The sequence below is a fragment of the Camelus bactrianus genome, chromosome 28 (assembly GCF_048773025.1).
Source record: "Camelus bactrianus isolate YW-2024 breed Bactrian camel chromosome 28, ASM4877302v1, whole genome shotgun sequence".
Taxonomy (NCBI): Eukaryota; Metazoa; Chordata; class Mammalia; order Artiodactyla; family Camelidae; genus Camelus; species Camelus bactrianus.
Window position 1 is genome coordinate 15,367,705 of NC_133566.1, and position 24,092 is coordinate 15,391,796.

General features: G+C 39.3%; 1 protein-coding gene across 1 annotated transcript in view; it reads left to right on the forward strand.

Moving 5' to 3' along the window:
- Window positions 1–24,092, forward strand: part of TMEM131 (transmembrane protein 131) — a 138,472-nt gene that overhangs the window by 92,091 nt on the left and 22,289 nt on the right. The window contains exons 13-29 of the mRNA XM_074354677.1: window positions 2,853–2,961; window positions 3,816–3,969; window positions 4,061–4,231; window positions 5,280–5,390; window positions 5,480–5,614; window positions 8,085–8,189; window positions 9,484–9,570; window positions 12,898–13,050; window positions 13,151–13,226; window positions 13,428–13,545; window positions 15,415–15,553; window positions 15,667–15,776; window positions 16,222–16,288; window positions 20,969–21,120; window positions 21,521–21,663; window positions 22,101–22,287; window positions 23,408–23,593. Of these exons, the coding sequence (XP_074210778.1) occupies window positions 2,853–2,961; window positions 3,816–3,969; window positions 4,061–4,231; window positions 5,280–5,390; window positions 5,480–5,614; window positions 8,085–8,189; window positions 9,484–9,570; window positions 12,898–13,050; window positions 13,151–13,226; window positions 13,428–13,545; window positions 15,415–15,553; window positions 15,667–15,776; window positions 16,222–16,288; window positions 20,969–21,120; window positions 21,521–21,663; window positions 22,101–22,287; window positions 23,408–23,593 (2,203 nt within the window). The remainder of the gene's footprint in view (window positions 1–2,852; window positions 2,962–3,815; window positions 3,970–4,060; window positions 4,232–5,279; window positions 5,391–5,479; window positions 5,615–8,084; window positions 8,190–9,483; window positions 9,571–12,897; window positions 13,051–13,150; window positions 13,227–13,427; window positions 13,546–15,414; window positions 15,554–15,666; window positions 15,777–16,221; window positions 16,289–20,968; window positions 21,121–21,520; window positions 21,664–22,100; window positions 22,288–23,407; window positions 23,594–24,092) is intronic.

Genomic DNA, 24,092 nt, shown 5'->3' on the forward strand with positions numbered 1-24,092 from the left:
ATTTTGATAAATTAGAAGGCATCTACATTGACATCTTTATATAGAAACACAGATCATTTTACAGTCAGATTCTATGTTACTGGTTAGGTTGGGCTTTCTTGTAAGCCATCATGAACTCTTATTTGATTGTTTCATAAAGAAAATATAACTTCATAAACCTGAATTACAGTTAACAAATACATCAGGATTGGAATTAAATTGTTGTAATCTGGGCTCTTTCACACGTATACATTATGCTTTGCCTTAATTATGAAGTCATTAGTTATTAATTTTTATAATTGAGTGATAATTGAATTTCAGAAGTGTTTGAATTTAAGAGCAGAAATAAAGTACTTTGTGTAACATTGGTATGTATTGGGTTTTATAAACAAGACAGGCCGTCCTACCTAAACTAAAATAACAGCCTTTGTGATAGAATTCTCAAATTAGATGACTGTTATTTCAAACATGTATATTGTGTATTTTGACTCTTGAAATATTGACCCAGACTTTAACATATGTTAATTCCATGTATTTATTCAGTTTTGTCTACTTTGCTAGAACATTTACTGAATTTCTGGGCATAAAACTTTTTAAATAGTGTCTTTAGGACCGTCTAACTGCATTGTACATGTAATTAAGTTTGATGAAAACTGAACCTCCAAATGGGGCTTTTCTCATAAGGACACATTCAAGTGAGGAACCCTTAAGCTTAGACTTTGACTTCATGGTAAAGCCATCTTTGCTCATGTGGACTATCTTACAGCTAAGCTTCTCATCAGAAGAGAATATCTGGTCACTGAGTGACCCACTGGGTGTCACACGGGGTTTGTGAGAGCATCTGTGTTTACTTACTGCACACACATGCGAGTTCTGGGGAAAATCTGGAGCCACTGCACAGGCTGGCTGCCAGCACACTGTTCCTCCCATGAGCTCAGAGAAGACTCGCAATCAAGTCAAGACTAAATAGATGGCATGTTTTCATGATCCAGCTGTCAAGAAATAATCAGTATTGTAGACAGTTTGATGCCACAGTTATTTCCACATTCCGATTTATTGTCTTCCATGTTGCTAAGGTAACAGTCGTGACCACCAGCGTCAGTATCAGTGTGAGCAGGTCCATTCTGTTCCCTCACCAAGAAAGAGAGTGACCAGTCATCATTTCTAACCCCAAGAACATATAGGACCCATCCTGCTGATAAACCAGGGAGTGGGGGGTACACCCTGGGCAGCTGTGCTGGGTGGTTCTCCCACACTCTTCTCCTCCAGCTCCTGTGCTGACAGCCTGGTGACTTTCTCCTGTGGTAAATTCATGTCAGTAATGGTGGTTCTTCCGAGATCATAGACTCTAGAAGTATTTCTTAAAGAAATTATGTAAAATTTAAGACAAAGGGAAAGTGTCTTTTAAAGCAAGTGCTACATTTCTTACAAGTGGTTTTTAGTGTCATGGGAAAATCCCACCAGCTCCCACCTCCCCACCCTCACCCCAGATTCCAATTCAAAATGCCACTGAGATTGCTGTGAAAATCAGTCAGGAAATGTATGTTTTACTTAACTTTTACGTTTTTCAGAGTGCACCATATATATTAATTAACTCCATGATATTCACTTACCAAGCAAGCATCTGTCTCATCAGTCAGGGCACTAATCTTTGTTTTTTAACTGAATTTTCTTGAGGTCTTTGACCACTTTATTTGTTAAAATATAACATGACAAGATACTGTGCAGCTTCCAAATTATGGTCCTTATGATCAGCCTTATGTCAGAATAAATAGCGAAAAAATAAAAGCATCCAGAAATGGCTATACATACAGTAAGTAGGAAGGAATGAGGCTTAATGGGAGTTTTAAAAATCTGAATTCACACCGTCTGTACATAGCCACAAACTAGATGTCATACCATTTTTTTGTTGTTCTTTTTTGTGCTACAGTTGTATAACACACATTTGCAGAACTTACATATAAATTCTTCTCATAAGTGGAAGTGTTCCTGAAGTACTTTAAAGAGGGTAAAGATAAACAGCTTCTTTATTTGCTGTGAAAGGAGCATCTAATGGGTACCCAGATTGGATCCTACTGAATCTATTTCTGTAAATCCAGATGGAATTGTTCACAAGTGCTACAAAATGTAAAGGTTTTACTTCGTCTGTGAGGACAGTATGATGGCAAGGGAGGGTGAGGGTGTGTGGCTCCTCTGACACTATGAGTTAGGGTTGGCTAATAATAATAAGTCAGAGCTCGTAACTCTTAACATTTCTTGCACCATGCTGCTTTACTGCTATTTATAGCAAGACTCTGGCCACACAAGGAATGTTATTTCTTAATACAGCTGTAAACCAGCAGTTCTTAATGTGGGGGATGGGGATGTGGGGGGAGGGGCGCAGTTTTGCCTCTCAGGGGACATTTGGAAATGTCTCCAGACACTTTTGGTTGTCATGGCTGATACCTAGCAAGCAGAAGCCCCGGATGCTGCTAAACATCCTGGCTGCACAGGACAGCCCTCCCACCCCCAGCAGAGAATTTACCTGGCCTGAGACTTTCATGGTGCCAAGCTTGAGAAACCCTGCTGCAAGTGAAGCCAAAGCCCATGGCTCCAGAGGTGTAGCTCAGACACAGTGTTTTTCCCTCCTAAGTTGTGTCCATTTGCTAATTCCTTACCTGTTTATCTCATCGCAGGAAAATTAAAATATCTTTCATTTTTTCTCTGAAAACTGTGGTATTTGACTTAAAATGTTGTAGAAGTATTCTGTTTGCCAGTTTGAAAGCCCAGCTTTCTGTTTAAGATTTTGTCAATCCTCACATAGTCACTCTAATACTCTGTGTAAACATTTTGATAGCAAAAGGTGACAGATTATTTTTTATGCTTCCTTTCAGCATCAAAAGCGAAAAAACCATCTCAGTTTTCTGGGAAGATAACTGTTAAAGCAAAAGAAAAGAGTTATTCTAAACTTGAAATACCATATCAAGCAGAGGTTTTAGATGGGTGAGTTTCTCTTTAAAATAAACTTTGTATAACTTTTTACTAATCAGTAAATTCTGTTTTCCTACTAATTGACCTTAGCAAAAGTAGTAGCCAAATTCACATAAACTCCATGGAATTAGTGTTGAGAAAATCAACTTCAACTATAAAAGAGAAAAATCTCCTGTATTAGGGGTTTGTGGGGTTTTTTTAACTTTTTTTTTAGAAGAAAAAGATAAATGGGATGATATGATTAGGGCTTACATATTATTTAAGTCTTAATGATTCCATAATACAGTAGAAAAATGAATCTCTGATTTTTAAATCTTTTGAGTCATTTCCTTTCTATAATTCCTTTTGTAACATGTGAGTGGCTATGGCTCAGTATTGACATATACATCACTTGAAACAAAATCATTTATATTCCTTTATGTTGTTAAACGCTGTTCTAGAGTTATAGCTTTTTATAGATGGGCAGTAATATATAGTTTGTTTTCTGATTATACTTTAACCAGCAATAGTTTAATATCCAACTTGGTAGAGACTGATTTTAACAAAGCTGGTTGCAGTTGAATGATAAACATGATTTTTTTTAAGTAGCTTAAAACTTTTTTTTTTGTTAATACATCCCTGATTCTAATTCTTTGATTATATGTGATGCAGTGGTGAATAGTTCTTTATATTACACTTTAGTATTTTGCAAGCTAAATTTTGCTTTAAATCATGTGGTCAATTACTAAAATATTTATACTTTCAATTCTCTAATGACAATCCTTAATGCTAAACGTAAATTATTACTCACAGCAAAAGAACTTGGATTTTAAATTAACACATGGAAATAAAAAATGATTTATTTTGTTTTTGTTTTTTTCAAATAGTTATTTGGGATTTGATCATGCTGCAACATTATTTCACATCCGAGACAGTCCTGCTGATCCTGTGGAAAGGCCAATCTCCCTTACTAACACTTTCAGTTTTGCGATCCTCATTCATGATGTGTTACTACCAGAAGAAGCCAAAACAATGTTTAAAGTATGTCCGGGAACCCCCATACTTTTCATTTTACTGATCTACCAACCAGACGATGCTGACGTCCTGTGTTTTTCTCTCCCGTCATTTCCAGGTTCACAACTTCAGCAAACCAGTCTTAATTCTTCCAAATGAATCAGGATATATTTTTACTCTGTTTTTTATGCCATCCACGTCATCCATGCACATAGATAATAATATCTTACTTATTACCAATGCTTCTAAGTTTCATTTACCTGTGCGGGTATATACAGGCTTTTTAGATGTAAGTATGTTATCTACCTTTCCACATTTAAACTCCCTGCCCATCTCTTGTGTTTTCAGCTATTATTAGGCAGTCTTGTCGCACGCTCTTAAATTTTGCTGTTTTCTGTGCTTTACAGGTGATTCTAATTCCTCCCTAGTCAGTAGTGACAAGATAACTGATTTTCACCCCTCCTCATGATACAGTTGAATCCCCCTAGTTACAGTGTCCGTTTAGCTCTTTCCCGTGTGGTACTTTCTCTTGGTTTTGCTTTTAAACTGTTATAGTCATGGGGAAGCTAAAAATGAACGAAATGGAAGAAAAATAATAAGCAGGAAAAAAAGACAAGGGGGTAAAAAGGAAACTATGCAGGGAGATGACCATCCCAGGAAATTTCAGGATGAAGAAAGAACCAGATAATAAAGAGGAAGGTAGGTGGGAAAGACACAGTTGGAACGGTAATCTAAATACGGCACAAAAGGAAATAAAGATCTTTCTACTGCAGAAAATAAGCCCCCCCCAAATAAAATCCAAGCTAAGCTGTCCTTAGAGTAATCAATGAAAGAAGTTTAGGTAAGAAATAAAACTGATAGGAAAGACAAAAAGAAAGTGAAAACATGTAGAAATGTAGTTTTTCAGAAAACGAGCATCAATGAGAGTTTTAGAGCCAGAGGGACCTTCAATATTATACCATTCCTTCTTCATTTCTTTTGCTTAAATGATCGCTGATTTGTAGCTGCTTTCATGAATGCATGTTATTTGCTGAGACCAGGGACTTTCTGCCTAATTCCCTAGGTCCCCCCTGAACCTCTCCTAGTACTCTAGCTTCCTGCTGCTTTCATGTGCCGTCAGCAGAGAGCTAGCTGCTCAGTAGAGGCCAGGCGTGTCCTCATTCCTGACTACTCGAAACATTTCCACTGTGCGAAGTTCTTAGTCATCTATTATATATGTGTGTATATACATAAAATATGCAAACCTTAGTACATCTTAACATAGTTGCTTTTTCTTGATAATTCTTTCATATAAGTGTGACTTTACATTTAATCTAGTCCCTTTTTTATCTTTCCAGTACTTTGTATTACCCCCCAAAATAGAAGAACGTTTCATAGATTTCGGCATTCTGAGTGCTACAGAAGCAAGTAATATTTTATTTGCAATTATAAACAGCAATCCAATAGAGGTAAAAAAAAATCTGTTTTTATTTTGTCACATTGAAGGAATTTATGCTAGCACTGCAATAATCACTTTCGTCTCTTTCTGTTTTTGAAGTTGGCTATAAAAAGTTGGCACATCATAGGAGATGGTTTATCAATAGAACTCGTAGCTACTGAAAGAGGCAACAGAACTACAATAATCTCCAGCCTTCCAGAGTTAGAAAAGTCCTCTTTATCAGACCAGTCCTCAGTAAGTAAACTCTTTGATTGTTTGCTTAAACTTAGATGTATGTGTAAACCTCAAGGAAAAGACTATTCCTCGTAATATTTTTATGAGATTCGTAATAGCACTGGCTGTTTTATGTTGAAAGGACCTTCTAGGTGATCTTCTTCAACCCCTCCTTTTACGATGAGGGCCCTTGAAGCCCAAAGGAGTTGAGTTGTAACACAGGTGTCATCACAGGAGACGTTCCCATAGGTACTAAACCAGCCCTGTGTTCACTGAATTCACTTGGCAAAAGAGAGAGCCCCGCACGTTGGTAGAAAGCGTTCTCACTTACACAGTGGTATTTCCGGCCAGGTCTCCGTACTGACTAGGAGAGAATCTCAGTGAGCCCCACACCTTCTCTTTGACCCTCTGTGGGTCTCCCCGGGTGCTTTTACTCTGTCTTATATAACTATGTACAGTCGGTCACGTAAGAGCATGAAACAGGAGAAGGTGAATCCATCGGTCTAAGCCTTCCCCACTAGCGAGTTAGGTACCTCCTCGGAACAGAGCTAACAAGAGTCACTTTGTGTGACTTCACAGGAGCATGATGTGTCTCACCTATAGGTTAGGACAGACCTTCTTGAGGCAGTTTTACAAAAGGAAAAACAAATGTCCTTATTCACAGAGATCTTTGACACAGATGCTTTCAAGGAGCCCCATAGGTTATAAAAATCGGTTTAACAGTTTGTACTGGAAGGGCCCCCTAAAACGGTTTTTCTGAGGCTCAGTTTGGCGGTGTCTGCCACTCCTGGAAATTCTTCCCATGGAAGCAATTTAAAGAGCCGACAGCTGTGAGAATGCAGATGATAGTCGTAGCGTTATTAACAATTCCACGTAACTGGAAACAGCCGCAAACACATAAATCATGATTTTATGATTGACTATTGAAGCAAATAAAAAATTGTAAGTATGATTGTGTGTGGAAATTTGGAAAAGGATGTATGAAAAAGTGGGAAACGGCACTAAGGAATGTATAGTCTGTTGCAGTTGTGTGGTGTTCAAGCTACGTCGTCAGGTGTTGGGTATATGGTGTTTACATTTTAATAATTTATAATGTTATAAATTTGATTCATAAATAAAGCCTCCTTTTACAACAAAAAGAGGTATGCCCGTGAAAAGTAGTATTGGTCACTCCATCTGAGATTTTATTTTTAATACAAATCGAATGCTGAAAGAGGTTAATAGACCAGCCATTAATGTGTTCCTTTCAGCAGTGAAGTTAGAGTAAAATCATATGCATGTATAATCCCAGATGGTTGAAGTGTACTGTTTTTTAATAAGATGTTATAAATTGATAATTTGAGGCATCTGGATCATTTCCTCGTATTAAATACTTATTATTTAAATTTGATAGATCCACTCAATAACATAAAGCCTGCTTGACAATTTAGGTTTTTAGAATTAGCTTTTATATAAAACTATATGAATATAAAAATAAGGGACCGAAAGATGAGATCATTGTTAGAACTCTTACTAAAAATAGGAAGTTTTAGTGAGTTGCCAACTTCAAAATAGCAACTCCAAAAATGTGTTTTTCTTTAAGTTTGTAATGCCTAAACTTTCAACTGTTTTCCGAAAAGACAAATCTATGAGCTAAATTAGCATCCTGTTCCTTATGAAACATACAATACCAACAACTCTCTGTGCTCTACATCCCCATGTTCTGACTTGGGTGCTTAGAGTCTTGATGGAGACAATTAGAATTGCACAAAACCAACATAGAAATGCTTCTGGAAAGGGGAAAGTGAGTATGTTGGTATATCGGCATTTGTTATTTTGAGGTAGATGTGAATTCTGGGTAAATTATAACTACTAATAACTGAAGCACAACCTTACAAAATGAATTTCATGGTTTTTTTGGAAATTTCACGACTGAAAAGAGTCAATGCCAGAAACATCAGCAAATGCTGGAGAAAACAAGTAAGGTCCATGTTCGTCTTAATTTCAAATTTTTACTGCTTAACTCTTCCTTCTTTCCATGATTTCTGATGTTTTCATATGACCCAGTCTCAGCGGGTCTGAAGACGTGACTACTAACTTAACAGAGTTAAATTTGGAACTTGAAGCAGAACCGAATTTGTACATACGTCTGCCCTAATGTGACTGAGGGGTCAATAGGAGGCTGTGTCCCTCTGCTCCAGCCCGTACCCTCTTTGACCACACGGTACCTGGTTGGGGTGTGAGGACCACACCCTTCTCCAGCTTAGCAGCTGGGAATCCGACTGTTCCCCAGGGAACCAGTTTTCTCAGTGGCCCGTGGAATGAGTATGTGGATACACATCCAGGATGGGCATTATGTTGAGGTATTTGTGCATGATGACATGATACTTCAGCGTCACACTGGTATAGGTCAGGATTTTGAAGTCAGTTTATCACTGTAGCTGCCTTTTCTTTTTAATAGAAAACTTCAACTAGCCAGGCTAATGAACGATGTCATTTCTGCTACATACAGGTAATATTAGCTTCAGGCTATTTTGCAGTGTTCAGAGTCAAACTTACTGCAAAAAAACTAGAAGGGATTCATGACGGAGCCATACAGATCACAACAGACTACGAGGTAAGGACTTCATGGGGATTTGTGTCCGTGGAGTTTTTCTATGTAATTCAGTCCTTTTCTGTTTTTATAAAAACAGAGAACTACGTTTACTCACTAAGTTACAGTTTACCGCTTTGATGCCTTAAAAACTGAGCTTTTGAGAATAGTTTTCAGAATATTGATGTTCATTAGCTCATTAGTTTTCTGATAAAAACCTAAATCTTTTGACTAAAAACAACTTCAGAAAACTGTGTTTGGCACATTTAGAATTGCTTTTAGAAACCTGCTTTACAGATGGTTAGAGCATTGCACAGACCCTGTCTGAAATTCCTGGGATAGCTGTCTTTCTTTCTGCAGTCATAAATATCCTGTGTAACATTTCCAAAAAGGAAGATACAGTCAGGAAGTCACATCTTAATTTGAGTTCTCATGATTGTATTTACATGTGTCGTTCTGAGTCAAGGAGAAAAGAGAAAATGTTGGAGCTTCTTAAAGACTCTTTGTGGGATTTGACATGTTGTGTTCAATGAGATTTTAAAGGGATTCATTTCTGCCAAACCTAAATATTTTGATCTAATATTTCCAAGCTCTTTAGGAAGTTGAGCACTGCTGAAGTCAGCAAGTTGCTACCCTTATTTTCCTGCCTGTTTTCAGCATATACAACCCCGACATGAAAGAAACTAATTCAGAATAAACAGAATTGGTCATTTAATAATAAATGATTTGCTGGGAGTATGTCAAATGAATTACCTCCAAAAGTGAGGAACCCATGTTTATCACTCTTGATAGAAATAAGTTCGTTTCCTATCTTAGAGAAGTGTCTTTGAGTTGCAAACAATGTGAGGTAAGATTGAAAAGCTAGACTGTTCAACTCATTTTTTTAAATTAGGTTGATGTTAATTTATTGCTATGTACCAAAAAAGAGAGCTTTGTAACTTTAGAACTTGCTGGACTTTCCATACGTTGTTTTAGGAGTACAATTTGAATTTCCTTTTTAAATGAATAATCTTCAAAGTAACGTATATAATGAAGAATCTGTTCTTCATTCCTTCCCCATTGTTAGGTCTTGTTTACTATGTTTTCAGTGAATCATGAGACGTGCTTGGAAATTTACTGTATTTTTGCATTTTGAGTGGTACATGGATAGATTTTAGACAGTATCCACAGATGATTTTAATTTTTCTTATGAGTTGATTAATGGTCATGTAAGTTCCAAGATTGCTTGTTTTAATCCCCCCAAATAATGCAATAACTATCAAGGTCGATCTCAGACTTAAACACTCATTTCTTCATGGTTTGCTTCTTCACTCCACAGATCCTAACGATTCCCGTGAAGGCTGTGATCGCAGTGGGCTCTCTGACTTGCTTCCCAAAGCATATGGTTCTTCCACCTTCCTTTCCAGTAAGACGATTAATTTGTAGTCTTCTTGCTAGTTTTTTTTTTCCCTTGCCTTTACCTCTGTGTCCCTAGACTTCAACAATCAAGTCAGTTATTCTTTATTAATTGCTTCTTTTAAGGAAAGACACTGTGCCAGATCCTTTGGAAATACAAAAAGGATTGAAGAATAGTCCCTTCTCTCAAAAAGTTTTCAATCTAGAATGAGAAATCACCTGTGATTCGTAGGTGTAAAGCAGGGTGTGGACATTGCCCTAAGAGGTGTAAAAATAAAGTGAAGAAAATACATTTCTAATTGGCAGAGGTGCCAGGTGACTTGGCTTGGAACCTCTGGTGGGGATAGATATGGGGTGGCGAGAACTCACATTCAGGGCCCAGGGACCGATCAACATGAATAAAGACACAGGCTGTAAGTCTGAGATGGCTTTAGGGGGTAGTGAATTGTCTGGTTTTGCCAGAATGCAGGGGCGTTTCAAGAAAGAAAATGGAAAGGTACCTTGGAGTGATAGCGTGATAAACATTAAATGCATTTAAGTCCATGAAAATCTAAAGTTTTTGAGAAGAGGCTTGACATCATCAGAGCTGAGCTTTAAAGACTGACACTCTGGCAGAAGGAAATACAGGACGCTTATGCGAGTGCCCGGAGGCCACCCGGAGACTGGCCAGAGGCCACCTGGAGACTGGCCAGAGGCCACCTGAGGAGTGTGGAGGCAGGTTTGAGCTTAGGGCATTGGCAGAGGCATGAGTCCCTTTCATACCTCCACACCTTTGCTGTTAGTCTGCCCTTCCTCCGCTCCTGCCTCCAAGAACTCCTACACCTCTTTCAAGATCCGATTCCACTGTCATCTCCTCCGGAGATTCCTTGACTCCCCTAGGCAGTACTAGTTATTTCCTGTGTGATCCTGGAACGATTTGAAATGACCTCTCTTGCAGCAAGCCTCACATTGTGCTGTAAGTATTGCCCTAAGTATTGGTCTCCCCAGCGAGACCCTGAGATCCAGTGGGAAAGGGATGAGGGATCTTTTACCCCTACTAGCAGATATTTCATAGATAATGAGTGGATAAAGGGGCAGATTGATGAAAAAGCGAACACAGATGAGACATTTCAGACGAGTCATTTGCAGCGGCCCCGAGTATCCTGAGGAGCTCGTACTAACCGAAGCAGGCGTGGGTAGCAGGTAGAGGACTCAAAAATATGACTTAGAGTTTGAGCCTGGAGAACAGGGAGAGAAACGGGGAAACCGGGAAGTGGCGTTTTGCAGAAAGATGATGCAGTTCAGTTCAGGGCACGTCAGGGCAGATGTAAAAGTGTCTCTGAGCCTGTGTCGGGAGGCCTGGTGGGTTAAGAGAAACAGTGCATTGCAAGATCTTAATGCTACATAGAGTAAAACATAAATTCAAAATTTAACTCCTTACAAATACAAATTTGAATGAACAGGTTCAGCACACTTAAGTTTGGATCTTAATTAAATCTTTGTCTTCATGTCATTCTGCTTCACAATGACTATACAGAACTCTTGACTCCATTTGTCCAAAAGAACCTTCTTACTTCAGTTGCCTTTTCAATCCATGATTTCCTTCATCACTGCATAAGTCCTGGAAGGGAATAATTCAGTAGTTGACGTAGTGAAAAGCTGGTGGATAGAGTAAATGATAAAGCAGCTATAAAAACAAGGTGTTGGTTTTGAAGTACTTCAGATTAAGCTTTCAGGTATCTTCAGGTGGCTTACAGGACCAGATGTTTGCTTGGAAACTACAGATTGACTTGATGTTACTGTCTTAGTTGGGCTGCTGTAACAAATTGCCATAGATTGGGTGGCTTACACAGCAGACATTTATTTCCCTGTGAGCTGGGAACTCCACAGCCAAGGCACTGGTAGGTGTGGTGCATGGTGGGGGCCCACGTCCTCAGTTTGCAGAGGGGCATCTTCTCACATCCTCACACAGCCAAGGAGCAGAGAGGGCCAGCAAGCTCGTAGTTCTCTTCTTTTAAGGGCACTAATCCCATTCATGAGGGCTCCTCTCTCATGACCTGCTCATCTCCCATAGGCCCTGCCTCCTAATACCATCACTTTGAGGGTTAGGATTTCAACATAGGTGTTTTGGGGAGCACTCAAGCATTCAGCCCATAACATTTACCAAATTCTGTAAAATCTGTTATCAGGTAGAGAATACTAGAGCTAAGGAGTGAAAACAATACTTCAGAATAAACGTTTCATATAAGTCACAGTTTAATACTTCATATTTGAATACCACTATAAAATGAACTTTTGTATCTGTTACCTCTGTTGATCCCCCCCACACCCCTGAGAGACAAGACATGGACACCAGAGAAGTAGTTATGACAGGAGCATGAGGGCCAGGTCACTGCCAGGAGGACGCAGCTGGTTAGAGGCCAGGTGGGCCTCTGCTTTCTGCTCCCATGTTCGTCCCATCACCCCGCGACGACTTTCTGCTGTGTTTTACTCTGGTTAGACTGACAGTGATGAGTGATAGTCTGCACCACTCAACTCTTATTACTGTGCGTTCTCTTAATGTCTGTGTCTTTTAATACCAAATATTAGACCAGTCGGTCTAATCATTTTAGAGACTTCTTCAGATGGCTAGGAGTCAGGTTATAAGGAGATGAAATTCTGTATTCAAACGAAAGAAAGTAAAAGATTATAATATAATTCTTGTTAATGCATACAATTTTAAATAAATATGATTGACTTAAAATTTGGTACCGTCATAGGGAGAGGCATGTAGCTGATAAAAGCAATCATTGGTGATATAATGACTTCATCTGTATGCTGTTTTAATATGGTACTTGATAACCTATATTTTTAAAAGATGTCTAATTTCTCTTTGGAACAAATGGTATTTTTCTTTTATAAAGAAAATACTTTTCTCTAAGGAGAATAAATCTGATTTTTTTGGTCTTGTTTAGCTTTGGATTTTAGAGTTCAATTATTTCATCCTGAATTTGAACACTTTTAAGGCAACCTGGCTTTGGTATAAACAAACCTGCTTAACTGACAGTGACCATTTCCTTTGTCCAAAACTCTCTGTACCTTTGTTAGCATGTGAAGACTTTTAATTTAATTCATTTTTATAAAATTACAGAGATTTGTCCTGCTAATTTCTCTGTAACAGGCCATAAAACCAACAACAACAACAACAACAACAAAATATATACATATGGGAAGGCTGAGTACAAATGTAGTATCAACTTTTGAAGATTCTAAATATGTTTGAACTTTGATTTCGTAGAAGTATGTCTGTCAGCTGTAAAATGTGTGTTCTTAAGAAAATTCAACCATTACAAATATTTTGTTTTGTTTCTTCCTTCAGGGGAAGATAGTTCATCAAAGTTTAAATATTATGAATTCCTTCTCACAGAAGGTAAAGATACAACAAATACGATCTTTGTCAGAAGATGTACGATTTTACTACAAACGATTACGGGGCAATAAGGAAGACTTGGAACCAGGAAAAAAATCAAAGGTTTGAAAATGTTATAGTTGAGAATTCCCATCCGTTACTATTTTGTGCTCGTGACCGTCTGTGGATTTGGGATTCACGGTTCTCCTGTCACTCTTTATAGATTGCAAACATTTATTTTGATCCTGGACTGCAGTGTGGGGATCACTGCTATGTTGGCTTGCCTTTTCTGTCCAAATGTAAGTTATCTTGCCCTTCTCTCTCTCAAGCCCTCCACTTCCTCCCCAAAATACCCTTTTTTTTTTTTTTTTTTTTTGCCAAACCTCTCAAAATACTCTTTAATGAAAGGCTGCCACTTTTAAAGTCCATCCCTGTCTCCTGATGCTGTAGAAATCATTGGAGGGGCTGAGTATGTTGTACCACATGTCTCCTTGTTTTAGCTGAACCCAAAGTGCAGCCTGGGGTAGCCATGCAGGAAGACATGTGGGATGCTGACTGGGATCTGCATCAAAGCCTGTTCAAAGGATGGGCGGGAATAAAGGAAAATTCAGGTCACAGGTAAGTGGTTCTGCTCTGTGTAAGTGTTTTGGCCATCTTTACCAGTTTGAAACATGACTTTCTAAAGTTATCCTTATGTTAGGTGATTTTACTTTTGTAGAGCTAAGAAAATATGCCTAGTCTTCAGCAAATTATAATGAGGCATCTTGAATTGCCATTGTAATTGTGTATTTCTCAGAAGGATGCACACTACCATTTTTGTCTTTTTTCCCGGTGTTTAGATGCTTCTGTAAGGTCAAAGAAACTATATGAAGTTGTCCTTAAGTAGGATGACTTCAGTGTTCACCTTAGATACAGCCATTTGCATAAGAAAGAAAGTTTCTGCCTACCACTGAGCTCTGTTAAAGGCAAGGAAACCGCCTTCTAGGTTTAACCTCACAGTAGGAGAAGCGTCTCTGCTCCTTGTGAGAACTGCCTCCTCCCTTTCCCAGCGCTGAGCAGCTAGGGTGCGTGGGGCCCAGGTCACACGGGCCCAGCCATGTGTCTCTGGCAGGTAGAAAATGTCCTGATGACAAATCAGTACTGCACCTGGGTCACAAGCAAAGACACACTTACGCGGCAGCACTTTCTCTGTATTCGGAAGAGCATTTGACTGATGAAGCTGTGACAGCTGCTGAAAACTGCTCTCCATCGGCTGATTTGAAATGTATTTGTCACTGTGATCGAGATACTCCAGTTTATAGTACTGGGACTTTTTCAAGCCGTTAACAAATCTGCAGGCTTCTGTTTATCTGAAGTGTTGTCTGCGAGAAGTTTTCTTAAGGCAAAAGAGAATTAAAATTTAACTTTAAAATGGTTAAAATTAGTGCAGAGACTTCATTAGAACTCACTAAGAGAACACTAATTAAAACACAACTTGGGCCCCTACGTTTCCATAACGGACATTACAATTTACAGGTAGTCTCCAAACTCTGACATCCAATTATGGATAAATAACTTGTAGTGCTGCCCTAGGCTCACCTGCCAGGGAACTTCTCCACCTCCCACCCTCCGAAACCACCCCCCCTCAAGCCTTCCTCTCCATGAGGCCAGCATTCCACCACTAAAGACCCAGCCTCCCTACCTGCCCTCTGCCACCATGTCCCAGTTGCGCAGTGAATGTGGCATTCTCCCTGCCTTTGTGTTACCTTGTTGATGTGCATGTCACAGAGAATTTGTTACTAGTCTTATAAAACCGGTACACTAGGCAGTATTAGGGTGTCATATTCAGGAGTGTTGTGGGATAAAATAGGCCTCAGTGTTTGGGTCCAGGGACCTTAGCCCCATTTATAATATTGTTTCCTTAGGGAATGTGTTCTGAGTTCCAAACAACTGGCTTACAAACTCATAAGTAGGGAAATATTCAAACGAGGACCTGAATATTGCTCTTTCCTTTACATATAATCTGCACAAAACCCTCACCTGTATTACCTCTTCAACTGATGTCTTCATTGTGAATCAGGATTTTGTGTTGTCTCTTACCTCAAGTGGGAAAAAAGCCATATGCCAAGCAGTGCACTGACTTCTCAGGAGTTCTCCTGAAACTGTCTGCCTGCTCCTGGTGCCTGGGTCTTCCCACTAACCATGCAAGACCCTGCAGGACCCTGTAACGTCATGTCTGTATCCATCTGCCTTTGCCCAGGTGTATTCAGTACGAGGGCAGCCCAAGGTGATCAGTCTTAGATGTGGCAGCAGTTTGTGCCAAAATAGAGACATTTTCCTCCATGTCTCTGTGGAAAGCGTAGTAAAATATTGGAGCAAATAATAAACCTGTGTTTATCCAAGGCCAGAATAAAATTTCTCAAGCACACAAGCCTAATAGAATTTCTTACCTTCAGAAAAGTCAAGTATTTCATCTTGATACAGTGACTTACAAATTGTTTTCTCTAGACTGAGCGCTCTATTTGAAGTAAACACAGACCTTCAAAAAAACATACTCTCCAAAATCACCGCCGAGCTCTCCTGGCCGTCCGTCCTCAGCTCCCCACGGCACGTGAGGTTCCCGCTCACCAACACCAACTGCTCCTCAGTAAGTATCCCAAGTGATGTCGGTTTGGGGAAACCCATCAAGGGCTATGAAGTAGCTGCTCTTATGTTTAACTGTGGAGATCTTTCACTTGCTGTGTCTTTACTTTGCTTAAGGAAGAAGAGATTACTTTAGAAAATCCTGCCGACGTCCCCGTCTACGTTCAGTTTATTCCTCTGGCTTTGTATTCCAACCCTTCTGTCTTTGTTGATAAGTTAATATCAAGGTAAGCATTGCTTCAGATTATCACACTGTTTCCATATGAACAGGGAATTATTATGTTACACATTGAAAACTGTATTGCAGCCCTTACAGTAATAGATTTGGCTTAGAGAAATTACGGATGTGTAACTAAAGTTTAGAGAAGGTTCTGGGAAGAGAGATTGATACTGTATTAAGCGTCTAGAAAAGCTTTCCGTTTAAGACAAGAAAAAGTAATGGAGAACTCCTTCCTAAAATATTTTAAAGAGAAGCAGAACCTTTCAAATATTTTAGTTTTAAAAAGTGACCAGAATATTAACTATAAGTTGTAGCTATTTTTTGAAAGCTGTCAATCTGATAATATTGATCTCAGAATCTGCAAAAGATAAGCACAGCCTTGATAATCACTCTATGACCCCTTGCTGTGATGCTGTCTCCAAAGAAACATACGTACATTTTTTTAATTTCAGGTTTAACTTGAGTAAAGTGGCAAAGATAGATTTAAGAACACTAGAATTCCAAGTCTTCAGAAACGGTGTAAGTATTCAAACCTCATTCTGTTCCAAAGAAATAGTTCTGTGTGATACGACCAGTGCAGATGTGACAGAAGCGTGTGGACTGCCCTCAAATTGGCTGAAGGGCAAGTTCCTGAAGAAGTCAGAGCAGTCCAGTAATTATTTTAGAGGCACAAAACCTGGGAGGAAGGGGTGGGACTTAGATCGCCATGCGGCACGCTGTGTAGAAGGTCCTGTTTGTGGACGTCAAGCTGTAAGCCCATGAGGGTTTACACTAATGGCTGCCAGAACCTCTGAGGATATGCAGATGAGGCATATACTGGTCATAATTAATTTTTATTAAGCCTCAAAATATTGAGCTTGGTCACTTAAATTTTTACTTTGGATACTTTCTAATAAAATTATAAGCTCCATGAATGCCAGACCCACATCTGGCTGTATCCATACTTGGCATTTGAACTAATAAATGTATACATAAACTGGTTTGTTCTAAGACCAGATATTCTGTATCCTGTGGGCCAGGCTAAGCAGCCACTAACCACTCATGATTATGTAAGAACTGAGTATGTAGAATATGTATCAGACAGGAAATCAGCACTTGGAACTAAAACCGCCTGCAAACTGGCCCGAGTCTTTTGGCCCTGATGGCCTTCCTCCTGCCCGGCCACATCTCATCCGTCCTTAAGCATCCTCTTCACCCCACCCTTCTGGCTGTGAAGCCTGCGCTGATTTGCTGTCTCATCCTCCCTGACTCTTCGTTTACACCCACGTTAACTTAGTGTTTTGTTTTCTTTTTAATGTGTGATACCTGGTTTCCCAAATCTGGGTATAAGCAACTTGAGGGCTTGTCTTCTGTTTATAGTGTTTTCCTCTCACATTAACAATATGAAAAGTGTTGAATGACCGAGGGTAGGAATCTGGTTAATCCTCCGTCATCTGAATTACTTCGGGTGGAGACAGTACACGACCGCCTCCTTCCTCTCCTTGCTGTGGGCTCCTTTGCGGAGCATGGGTCCCAGTGTCAGGTGGCCCCAGGATGCCTTCCTGCCTCATTGGCTTTGCTGCTCCCCACTTGGATCAAGAGAGGTTGGCTCCTACCAGCTTTGTCACCTCAACCAAGTAAACAAACCTTTCCTAACTTCAGCTTCCTCTCTTGTAACGTGAAGTTAATAATTTGTGTTTAACAAAGTTTTTGAACAGATTAAACAAACAACATGGAAGCCTCTAGATGGGTTCCTTGGTACATAGGAAGCCCTCAGTGAGTGTTGACCGGATGAGTCTGTCTGTGGTTAACCAGGCCAGGAAAGAAAGGCAACTGGAGAGCTTTCAGCATTTCAGGGTATTGTGAAGACCCCTTCTCAATATTTCACGAGCACCTGGTGTGTGTCAACATCATGCCAGGAGCATTCAAATTTACAATTTCATGCAATCATTGCAGCAGGCAGGCTGAGCTATTACTAACCACCCTAAGAGATGCGCATTTCTCTTGTTCTGTTGGTGGTGGGAAAACGAAGCTCAGGGAGAGGAGGTAACTTGCCCGAGTTCGTACCTGTGATAAATGGCAGGGCCATATTCAAGTCCAGTTCTCCCAGAGTCCAGAGCCCTTGCCCATACCATCGTGACACGTGGGCACCGCTGGTTAGGAATCACTGGTTAGCCTGTCCAAACCAGATGTTTCATAGTTCTTGAAATATCTCTGTTCTTTCCCATAGCTTTGTGTTTTAATCTATAAGACATATGTTAACCAGATCTATATAGAATAGTTTATAAGTCTATTTTTAAGTCAATCTTGTGTAAGAAAGTAGTTTTCAATGTTGTATTTGTTTTCTGTTGAGTAACAGGTAGGATGCTAGACTGATATTTAGAGAGTCTCATATTCTAGTCCATGCCCTTCTCTTGGAATCTTTTTGTACTTTGCTTTTTCCATCTATAAAATGCCAACATAATAAGTTCAAGGTTATCTGGACTCCAGATATCTAGAAAGCTCAGAGACTAGAAATTCCTTTCACTGTGCTTTTCTGAGGGAGGAAATATTCGTAAGAAGTAAATGACCTAGTATTTGCCTTTTCTGTCTTGCCAAATACGGTGTCCTTAGTGGTACTTACAAGATGTCAAACAGTGAAGGAGGCACTGTAAGAGTTAGAAAGATAAATAAGAGTCGTCTAGACCTTAGAAATTTATTCTAAATAAGAAATTCTGGAGGAGGTCTTAGGGTGAGCTTAGGATAAATTCTACCAGTTCTCTACAGTTCTATAAAACTGGATCTCAGAATACTTGGTCTCAGATTTCCTATACAGTCTGAAAAATGATTAAGGATTTCTACTTTATCTCAGTATAAAAAAACTGTTAAGGACTCCAAAGAGGTTTCTTGTTTGTGTGGATTACTTCTATTAGTATTTACCATGTTAGAAATTAAAACTGAGAGATCTTTAAAATGCAGATTTAATTTATTTAAAATAATAATAAACCCTTTCCACTTGAGATAGATAACATAATGAAAAATAGGTGTATGTTAAAAAAAAAACATTTCAAGATAGATTGTTTTACATTTTTACAGAGCTCTTCATAATGGCCCTCTGACTTCATATACAAATGGAGTCTCATGCCTGCTTCCGCATTCAGTCCCCTGTGACGTATGGTCTTAGTTGAAATGTATGATAAATACGTGACCTGACACATTTATGCAGTTGCAGAAACAAGTATCTTAATTGCCTTTTTAGTTAATTATAACACCGTGCATCACTCGTTTGGAAGGTAATCGGTTCACTGAGACATGCAGAGCTTCCAAGTGTGGACACAGCTCAGTCTGCATCATACAGACAATCTTATTCATCCCTGTAACCGCCAGTCTCATCAGGGTGTTCTCTGAATATTGTGACGCTTTCCAGCTCACAGGGCCAAAATTCTAAATTTTGCTCAAACACTCAGATTTTACTAGTGAAAACAAATACTGCAATTGTTTTCTTTAAAGGGACAGATGCAATAAATCTTCGTGAAAATGTCTACTCAGTACCCAATGTGAATAACCATATATTGACTGTCAGTCATCATTTCAAATACAAGTGGTGTCCATGAGAAAGGAGCTGGTTTGGTTGGCATCTCAGATGCTAGCTCTTCAAGATGTACCTCCATTCTGCCACGCAGTATTAAAAAGGCGTGTGCTCAGGGGTTGAGATTTAGTAAGATTAATATTTATTACTGCTTAATCAGTAACAATTTTTTTTTAACTGCAGGTGCATGGCAGTGGCAAAGACAGTGGCTAGGAGTGGCAAAGACAGTGGCAAAGACAGTTTGACACCCACTGCCTTACTTCTAGTGAAAGGGTTAGCACTTTAACGCGCCATTGCTTTTGCTGACCATCAGTGCTGATGTCAGCACAGCGAAAAAGGTGCAAAGAGCATCTGCCAGTGTTAGAAACATAGTTTTGACACCTGAAAAGACCTCTGAGATTCCCAGGGGTCCATGAATCACCCTTTAAGAACCACCATTACAAAAACGACATAGAATTATTGAGGGCCTTAGTGATACCCCTGGGGCATTAGAACATCCTAAAGTGTTTTCCGAGTCATCAGAGCTTAAATTAGTTATTTGGAGGGAATATATGTATAGCATATAAAGTGTCTATCAATTACTCAGAACTGTTTATTTAAAAAGAAACTTGTTTACCAACCGTTTGGGAGCAATCGAACATGTAGACATTGACAGAGAAGAATTTTCGATGTAAGAAAAAAAAATTTGCCTTTAGAAGGGAGAGTTAAAAAGTAGTGTGCTTCACTAAGTCTGTTGACTATGAAGTTACGTTTGTAGAGTCATGCTAATGCAAGTAAATAGATCTGAATATATTAACCCTAACTCTGCCACGTAGAGTAGAAAATCATGCAAAACTCACTCTCCTTCCACTTGTTAGCAGAGCCCTGCAGAGCCATGGACATTTAGACCCAAATGTTACTGACTCTTCCTTTAAAAAGTTTAACCTTAATGTTGCTTGAAATCAAACGATATAATCTTATATATGAACTATGATTTTTTTAAAATAAGAAAACAAATTTTTAATCTTATCTATGACTGTCAGAAAGTCATATTTTGGTCATTCAACTAAGCTATTTTTGAACTTAAATGATGAAGTATTTATGAAACAATAATTATGGGCTTAGCTTTCAAAATGAAATTCAAAGATAGATTGATATGAATTGGAGATATTTTTGCGAGTAAAAAAGTACGCTGCAACCTTAAGACCCGCCAGCTGCTGCCCTTCCGAGGGGTAGAGCAGGAGGGCGGTGACTGGGTGGGCTGGCATCACGAGGACCGTGGGGAGCTGGGTGTCACTTCCACAGCTGTTTGCTTTGTGCTGAGCCACTCGTCTGTTAGGTCTGTGTCCCTTTCTGTGTGTGTGTTTTGCAAAATTTTGAAAGTTAAAAATAAGAAGATCTATATGGGAAAACAAGTGCTTAGTACAAGCACGAAGACTTTGGTGACCTGGAGAACAAAGCCCCTCTGGGGACTTAATGCAGAACATGAAATGTCGTCCCCGGTGGTCCAGCTCTGCTTGCCAGCTCTCCAGTGTCTCGGCCATGAGGGGGAGAATTCTGCATCTGGTTAATCAATTTGAGGAACTAATCCTGGGCTATGAATGGAGTGAAAGGGAAAACATTCTTCCAGAGAGTATACTAATGACCCCTGTTTGTTTCCCCAATGATTCAAGGCTCATCCACTGCAGAGTTCCACGGGATTTACAGAGGGCCTCTCCCGAAATTTAATTTTAAACCTAATTTTAAAACCCGGAGAAAAGAAGTCCGTCAAAGTAAAGTTTACTCCAGTTCACAACAGAACTGTTTCTTCCCTAATCATAATCAGGTATGTTCTGTGATTTAAGTGTGGGTTGATTTTTAATACTTATATAGAGTCCTTACTTGATTTGTTTCAATGTTAGTTTGCATGTCTAATTTATGAAATAGGGTATTCATTTTGTCCAAAATACATGTGCATACACCACACCTGATGAAGCATACCATTGTGATTATGTTCTTAGCTGAGACCTGAATAGTGTCTTATTGTACCATGTGTGACTCTTAAAAGTGAAAAATTCTTGCTCTTCTCTATAAGTATTTTTAAATGTTTGACATGTAAATGTTTTACTTTTATAAATTTAGTGTATTAATTTCTATGTGGTTTATGAAGTAACAGTAAAAACTACAGGCTAAAATATTGTGCATATTTAATGGAAGGAAAATCTGCGATTCTTGTTCTTACGTAGAAATAACCTGACTGTGATGGATGCTGTGATGGTCCAGGGACAAGGAACAACCGAGAACTTGAGGGTGGCAGGCAAGCTTCCGGGTCCAGGAAGTTCCTTACGCTTTAAAATCACAGAAGCATTATTAAAAGACTGTACAGATAGTGAGTATTCCTAATGGATCCAAGGGCACAAATTTCAGCATTTGTTTCCAACAGTAAATAATTCCAAAAAAAAGAGCAGTATCTCTGTGTGTACACATGGGTATGTTAGTGATGGTTCCTTAATCTTTTAAGGGAACACCCTGACTTGCTTTCAGAGTTGTTTGGTTTGGATCTTAAAAGATTTGAAGTGTTAATATTCATTGCACACTGTAGATAATTTACTCTGTGAAAAATAAGGCATAATTAAACATGTGCCATCAAAGATGACTTACCAACGTGGAGTGTTTCCTGATGAAATCTGGGTCATGGCTGATCTCTGTGGCCTAAGGAGCCAGTTCATAATCTCTGGCAAGCATTCCTGAAGAGTGTATTATAATCGCTTGGACCTGACGCACAGGACAGCAAGAGTTTACACTTAACTCACTTTTTTCCTTCAGGTTTGAAACTAAGAGAACCAAATTTCACATTGAAAAGAACATTTAAAGTAGAGAACACAGGACAACTTCAAATTCACATAGAAACCATTGAAGTCAGTGGGTACTCGTGCGAGGGCTATGGCTTCAAAGTTGTTAATTGTCAAGAGTTTACACTAAGCGCCAATGCTTCTAAAGACATCATCATACTGTAAGTATTTTCTCTTAAGATAATGAGCTATCTCAGAAGATAATGAGATCATTTTCTCGTAAGATAACTTCTCATTAACTTTTTATACTACAGCTGTCAAACTCTGTGCTAAGATAGGTTTCATACTGTTAAAACAGGCTGCACCTATTGCCGACGTAGGCAATAAAACTGTCTTCTGACCAAAGTTTAGAGAAACTGCACACCATGGAGAAACAGCACGTGTGTGACTCAGGGTCTGCCCTGCCACTGTGACTGAGCCCACGGTCAGTCACAACCCTGAAAATAACTGAAACTGGTTTTGAAGACTATCTGATTCACTCTGGAGATAGAGTTTCACAATTTTGAAAACAAAGATATGAAGAAATAACCAAAGATAAAGTGAAAAAAAATCAAATGAAAACATCTGTGGATAAAGACCTTTCTCCAAACTTTGGTCAGAAGACAGCTTTATTACCTGCATCGGCAATAGTTGCAGCCTGTTGTAACAGCTGACAACTTGTTATAAAGTTTATGTAATAAAATGTAACCTCTGTCCCCTTAACTGAACGGTAATTTTGTGATCTTCAGTGGACATTTACTTAATCAGTGACCACGTTACTCCATGTAGGAAGTAATGCTTGGCACCTGGAGGCACAGTGAGGCGTAAGGCACCTTTCCTCAAGGCGCAGATCCCGCGGTGTAGAGCTTACAGTTCACAAAGCAGAAGTCAACATAAAACAACGGGCAGGAAGCAGTACTGCAGGAGATGAATGTCAGCAGGGCTGGGATGGTTTTCTTAAAAAAAGGGAAAAAAGGCATTGTTAGGGATGTATCATGGGGGGAGAGTGTGGATTATATAAAGGGGGTAGAGGGAAAGAAGCTCGGAGACTACTTTCTGAAATAATAATTGTGGGAAGTTGATTATTCTTCTTTTTTATGTAATTTCTCCAACTAGCCAATTAGGATATAGTTGCTTTTATTATTAACCACATAGCACAAGATCTTGTCCATCTTAAAATGAGAAAGTTGAATAAAAAGTATGCAACTCTGAAATTCTGTGTTATGTTTCAAAGGCATTATGTTTAAACTGCCTGCGGTCTATTTTTAAAACGTAGTCTTACTGCCAGTCGTTCTGTTTCAGGTTTACTCCTGACTTCACAGCTTCTAGAGTTATCCGTGAACTGAAGTTTATCACAACCAGTGGCTCTGAGTTTGTGTTTGTGCTGAACGCGTCCCTTCCGTACCACATGCTGGCCGCCTGTGCGGAGGCCCTACCCAGGCCCAACTGGGAGCTGGCTCTCTACATCATCATCTCAGGGATAATGAGGTACTTGTGTCTTCTTCCCAGGCCGGCACTTAGGCATCACTTGACACTGTTCATCGCTCGCCAGGCAGTGTTCTGAGAGCTGGGTTCCACCAACGCGCAGCACAGACAGACCTCTCTGCCTTAGTCAAGCTTACACACAGCCGTGGGAGCAGTCAGAACTGAACTTCATGGGTGGCAAATACAATAAACCAAAGTCTTTTCTGCCTTTGAAATTTGTTATACAAATTAAGTACAGGTCAATTTCTTTAAAAAAGCACTCATAGTTTACCAGGCCATAATTTGATCTGGGCATATATAATTTACTCAACATAATGCTTTGTTCTTCTTGAATTATACCTAAGCAACATGAAACTGAAAATGTGAAAATATCTTAAAAACCTTCAGCATCCTCATCTTTTTTCAGTATATTTATGTATGTGCTTTGAGAATGAGATAAACTCACCTCTGAATTACTTGACATAGGTTACCCTGTACATCCTTTAAGGGAAAAGAGTTGACC